Below are 5,277 nucleotides of genomic sequence, written 5' to 3'. Positions count from 1 at the left end.
GCTGCCTGCCGTTCCCCTCATCATATTTTGCACGTTGTCCATCTTGGGAGAGAGATCCCTCCTCTGTTGCTCTCCCTGAGGTTTCCTCCTATTTTTTCTCCCCGTTAAAGGGTTTTATTAGGGAGTTGTTCCTTACCCGATGAGAGGGTCTAAGGACAGGATGCTGTGTTGCTGTTAAGCCCACTGAGGCAAATTAGTAATTTATGATATTGGGCTATACAAATAAATCGATTTGATTTGATTTGAAATTGAGTCCTACAGAAACTTTTTTTGTACAAAAAGATGTGTTCGGCTTGAATATTACTTATTTGGCTACTGTTATTTGATTTGTTGAATATAGGAGGTTTGGTTTGGTATATAATAGGGGAACGGCTGTATACTAACCAGGCAAAGCAGGCAACTGCCCCGGGGCCCCAGCCCGGGGCCCCAGACCTCCAGGGGCTCTGAAGCTCCCTAGCTTCACCAAGGTGTCCATTTGTTTGTGCTGATGTGATTAAACGTATGTGTCCCGTTTATTCCAACTAGCTTTTAGTCCTGAAATCGGATCTGTCGGTGCCATTATCTTCAATTGGTTTTTGAACATTGTGTGTAAAATTAAATAAATCATATGCCCATCACTAGTGCTGCTGACTTAGTCATATCATGGTGTATACTGGATTGGCGTGCCAGGTCCTGCTTTCTCTCATAATAGGCTACCCCAAATTCTCTTCAGTTGCAGGCCCCGTTTATTCCAACCTTTACAAAATTACTCTCACTTCTGCTAAGAAAAACAACAAGTGTGCCTGACTGGTGCCATTATTTTCTATCATGTAGTCTGCTGTGTACAGTGTACTCATTGGGTGGTCGAAGGGGGACGGGATACATGCACAACGTATACAGACAGAGTGGACAGTGAGTCAGGCTGGTCAGGGCCCATTGTACGATACATGTTTGCCCCAGAGCCCCCTGGCGGGTCAATACGGCATGGCACTGTTCCCTGGTCGCTATGGCAACAAAAGGCAACACAGGACCGTTTCATGGGCCTGCCGCAGTACGCCAGCGTTGGCTTCACATTTTTAACGTGTTTTTAAACCAATTTCGACGGCTGTTTTTTTTCTTCTTTCTTTCTTTTCCACGTTTTATTGAAAATACGAATTCAAACTGTGACTGCTGGTTTTCGCAGCCATGCCCTTGTCTGTTCGGGACTACTCGTGGACACAGACGGAATCGTGTGTTTACGTACAGGTGCCTTTAAAGGGAGCGAAGCCGGAGAAGGTTGACGTACTGTCTACGGACGAATATATGAAGGTAACGTCCATTAATCAGCCGAGCTCATTAGCGCTAACTTGCGCAGCCTCCTGCTGACTTTAAACTGTCATCGCCGTGCAGATCCATTTCCCACCATTTCTTTTTGAAGTGTTCCTGTATGAGCCTGTGAACGATGACAAAAGCACCGCAAAGATTGGAAATGGGGTTGCAGCTGTTACCCTGCCCAAGAAGACGAACGGGTTGTGGGCCCATCTCATGATAAGTAACAGTAAGTTGGAAACAGTAGTATGGTAATATTTTCAGTGGTTTTCTTTTCTTTTGTTTTTTTTTGTTTTGTTTTTTTAAATCTGTTTTTGTAAAGGTGCATTTCACGAAACACTACTACTTGTCTACAAGTTTCAGATGATAAAGACAAGATGAAAGAAATCAGAGAGCGAGCTCTTCTAAAATACAAGGAAAAGATGGCCGTACAGTCAAAAGCCATGTCTGTAAAAAGACAAGAAGAAAAAAAGTATGCGCTGCAGACGATGATGAAGGTTAGGCTTGCCCAGGGTGTTCACATCAATTACAACTAACACTGCTGGAATCTGGGAAGAGTTCTTGACCTGTTATTTTTGTCATCAGCTTGAGCAGGAAGAAAGGGACCTGATTCAGAAAATGAAGGATGATGAACGAGAGAAAGCAGCAGCCGAGCTGGAGGCATGGAAACTGAAGCAGAGACAAATAGCAGAGGAAGAAGCCCAACTGAAACAGCAAAGTCAGAGAACTAAGCCGGATGACATGAAAACAAAAAAAAAGATGCCTGTGCGTGGGTTTTCAGGTGGAAGTGAAGTCAAACCTGGTAAGCCATCACCTGCATGCATGGTCATAGTTTTTATTGTCTGTTTCAGCACAATTATCAATAAAATTTCCCCACATATATGATCAAAGATGTTTGAATGAAACAGGTAACAAGAAAAAACAGGTGGAGTTGCCTGCACCGAGATCCCAGGGCAACATTCAAGTCAAATTTACCCCAAGAGTGTTCCCCACAGCCCTCAGGGAATCACGAGTGCCAGAGGAGGAAGAGGTGAGGGCCTCTCTTCTCCATTTCTACAGTCAACGGTATTTTACCCTGCCCTTGGATATAGGAGCTGGTGATAACACTTTTGGTGGGAGATGTTTCACACATATATTTGTAAAAAAAAAAAAAAAAGACTTTCTTAGAAGAAACAGTATTTAGTTCTTAATACACTGCTGTGATTTCAACCCATTGGGAAGCTTGCACCAGTTTTAAAATATAATGATTTCTCAGGGTTCCCATGCATCCTGGAAAATCATAAGTTAGTTTTCTGGTCATGTAATACACCGGGAAAATAACAAAATTGATTGATTAACATATTAGTGAGGTCATGGAAAATTTTGACGCTAGGTTGCAAAATTGTAGGCTCTATTGTTGTCTACGAAGATGACATATTTTTAGAATAATCTTAGAGATTTCATATTTTTAGCCACACTGTAGATGCTGACAGGTTAAACAGTCTATTTAGAGACTGTTGAGGCTTCCATCAATAGTTAATACTGATGAGATATCATATCTTCGTATGATCTGAGCTATGGCAGTTTATCCAAGCAAAAGCCATGGAAAATGTTATTGAAAAGTCCTGGGAAATGATTTCTTAAAAAAGAGTGGTAACTGATTCCTCTGGTCCAAACAGTGGCTTAGGAAGCAGGCTGAAGCAAGACGTGCAGTAAATGCAGACCTTGAAGAGCTGAATGACCTAAAGGAGGAGGAGAGGAACCCTGACTGGTTGAAGGAGAAGGGAGAGTAAGTATGTCTCTTCTAGATTTTGAATTTTTTTTACAGCTTTTGTTTTTTCACCTAAAATCTGTGTTTTCATTCTGTTTATTTCCAGCAAATGTTTTGCAAATGGCAACTACCTGGGTGCAGTGAATGCCTACAACCTTGCAGTAAAGCTAAACAGAAAGATTCCAGCTGTATTTTCAAACAGGGCTGCCTGTCATCTGAAATTAAGAAATTTTCACAGAGCTATTGAGGATTCTTCTCAGGTGTGTATTGGTGTTATTCTCAAATTAGAATTGATTGGTGACAGATAGGGCTTACTGTATCCTTTGACTGTAGATAATTGTGAATGGTACTAAGCACTGTCAAAACTTTCTCCAGGCACTTGATTTGTTGACACCACCAGTTGCTGACAATGCATCTGCCAGAGCGAAAGCACATGTACGACGAGGCACTGCTTTCTGTGAACTGGAACTATATACAGAAGGTTTCTCACAATTAACCACAAAGTTTCTTTGTTTTATTCAATTTTACATTGAGGAAATACAAATGTCATATACTGTACCTGGGTGTTCATTATTAGTGAGGTCAAATTATTGTTTGAATGCCCTTATATTTGAAGAAATAATGTTAAAAAAAACATTAAAATTGTAGTTTATTTTTAGGAACAATGACACAAATAGCTGACCCTGTCCTGGTTATGTACGTCATGCTGCCAACTAAACTGTTAAATTATTTTCACAGGTCTTCAAGATTATCAAGCTGCTTTAGTGATTGTGCCACAAAATGAATCGCTGCAGGCAGATACTCAAAGGATAAGAGAACTTATTCAAGGGAGTGCAACAAGCCGCAACAAGCCCTGATAAATAGTAAAGAAAATTAAACAAAAAAACAGAAAAATAATAATTTGTATCATCAGTCTGTAGATTTCAGTTACACAAGGACTGAATAAAAAAATAGCTTAAGCAAAGCCTTTCACATGTATAATTTAGATATGCCTGTTTCTCAAATGTGCACTGAAATGTTAGTATGATCAATAAATTGTGATGCTGAGTAAGAAAAGTGTGCGGGATCTTCCTTTCTCAAGACTGAAGTGATATTTTCCAATGCACCTGCTTCTGAGATAGTTGGATGTGCGAATATCTCCTTTGATCAAACAGGCTCAACAGAATGGTAGAATGTTTGAGACATGTTGAACAAGTTTTAATTGTACACTTCAAATACAGTTTCCTATGTTCAAAAGCACTGTGAGGCCCACTCTGCATTCTGGCAGCTGAGATATGTGTGTAAGAAAGTATGTATGTATGTGTTGTGGGTGCATGTGTGCAAAGATGGTGTGGTGACCCAGCAGCTAGATTGTCCTTGGACCATACGTGAGCTCACATTTAAACCCTTTAACAGCTATGACCTGTCAAAATGTCCCTGAGCAAGGCTGTAAACCCCTTATCTGCTTTCACTTGGTCAGGTTAATGGTATCAGTTAAATGCCTACAAACTAAATCTGTATACAATTTTAATTAGGGATGGGTGTGTGGGGGGGTGATACAGGCAGTGACGATTTTGACATCGCAGCATTTTTCTTTGAATTGCAGTGTGGAAGACCAATTCCCAGAACCTGTGAAAATGTTTTAATGTCATGATTTCTACATCTCTGGGTGTACAAATGTGAACTGATTGAATGTTTACTCAAACAAGCATACTCGTGCTTTCAGCGTTTGTAACACATGGGCTTAAAACAAACACTTTTTTGTACATTTTTTTGAGTAATTGCAGTTTTCACATTTTACTGTAGATAAAAGGGGACGGAGCCTTAAAATAATCCCAACATAGAATCATAATATTTATAATACTGATATTTGAAACATTCCAATATGTAATGAGTTGGTTTGAAAATATAGTTATAACATTGAATTGGGAGGTACCTGCCAATTCTTAACCCTAACTTTTGTACCAGGAGTTAAAATGCGTAGAAACTGTATGGGAAGAGCACCCTTTTGAAGCAAACAATTTGTATCTGTTATGAAGAAATGTCTTTTATGATGAATTAATGCAAAAAAAACAACCTCCCTAGAATAAACTTCCAAATCCACCATTCTGTAATACAATCTTATACAACTTCCCTGCTACTGCTGATCACTAACTGTCACCTCTCCTCTTAACCTAGCTTCCACTATTCTTCCCCATCTTCATGCTGTGGCTGATCAACTTCATACCTCTGTAGTTGCTACAGTTCTGCACATCACCCTT

General features: G+C 40.0%; 1 protein-coding gene across 2 annotated transcripts; it reads left to right on the top strand.

Moving 5' to 3' along the window:
- Window positions 1-1,164: 1,164 nt before the first annotated feature.
- On the top strand, window positions 1,165-4,079 carry dnaaf4 (dynein axonemal assembly factor 4). Of its 2 annotated transcripts, none has more exons than XM_056282550.1 (9): window positions 1,165-1,287; window positions 1,369-1,516; window positions 1,645-1,784; window positions 1,873-2,089; window positions 2,196-2,317; window positions 2,946-3,055; window positions 3,144-3,297; window positions 3,413-3,472; window positions 3,776-4,079. In XM_056282550.1, exons 1-9 carry the CDS (start codon window positions 1,165-1,167, stop codon window positions 3,800-3,802), a joined length of 1,101 nt encoding a protein of 366 aa, XP_056138525.1. In that variant the 3' UTR covers window positions 3,803-4,079. The 2 variants fall into 2 exon arrangements, with proteins under 2 accessions (XP_056138525.1, XP_056138524.1); XM_056282549.1 differs by having other exon boundaries at window positions 3,413-3,518.
- Window positions 4,080-5,277: the final 1,198 nt, after the last annotated feature.

The sequence above is a fragment of the Lampris incognitus genome, chromosome 6, assembly GCF_029633865.1.
Source record: "Lampris incognitus isolate fLamInc1 chromosome 6, fLamInc1.hap2, whole genome shotgun sequence".
Classification (NCBI taxonomy): domain Eukaryota; kingdom Metazoa; phylum Chordata; class Actinopteri; order Lampriformes; family Lampridae; genus Lampris; species Lampris incognitus.
The sequence above is the reverse complement of the archived record's forward strand: the minus strand, read 5'-3'. Positions and strand labels throughout refer to the sequence as shown.

Excerpts from the sequence above, each read along its gene's own strand:
- dnaaf4 (XM_056282549.1), top strand. The coding sequence starts at position 1,165 with ATGCCCTTGTCTGTTCGGGACTACTCGTGGACACAGACGGAATCGTGT. Across the intron at positions 1,288-1,368 it reads CTACGGACGAATATATGAAG|ATCCATTTCCCACCATTTCT; the intron begins GTAACGTCCATT and ends ATCGCCGTGCAG. Across the intron at positions 3,519-3,775 it reads ACTGGAACTATATACAGAAG|GTCTTCAAGATTATCAAGCT; the intron begins GTTTCTCACAAT and ends TTATTTTCACAG.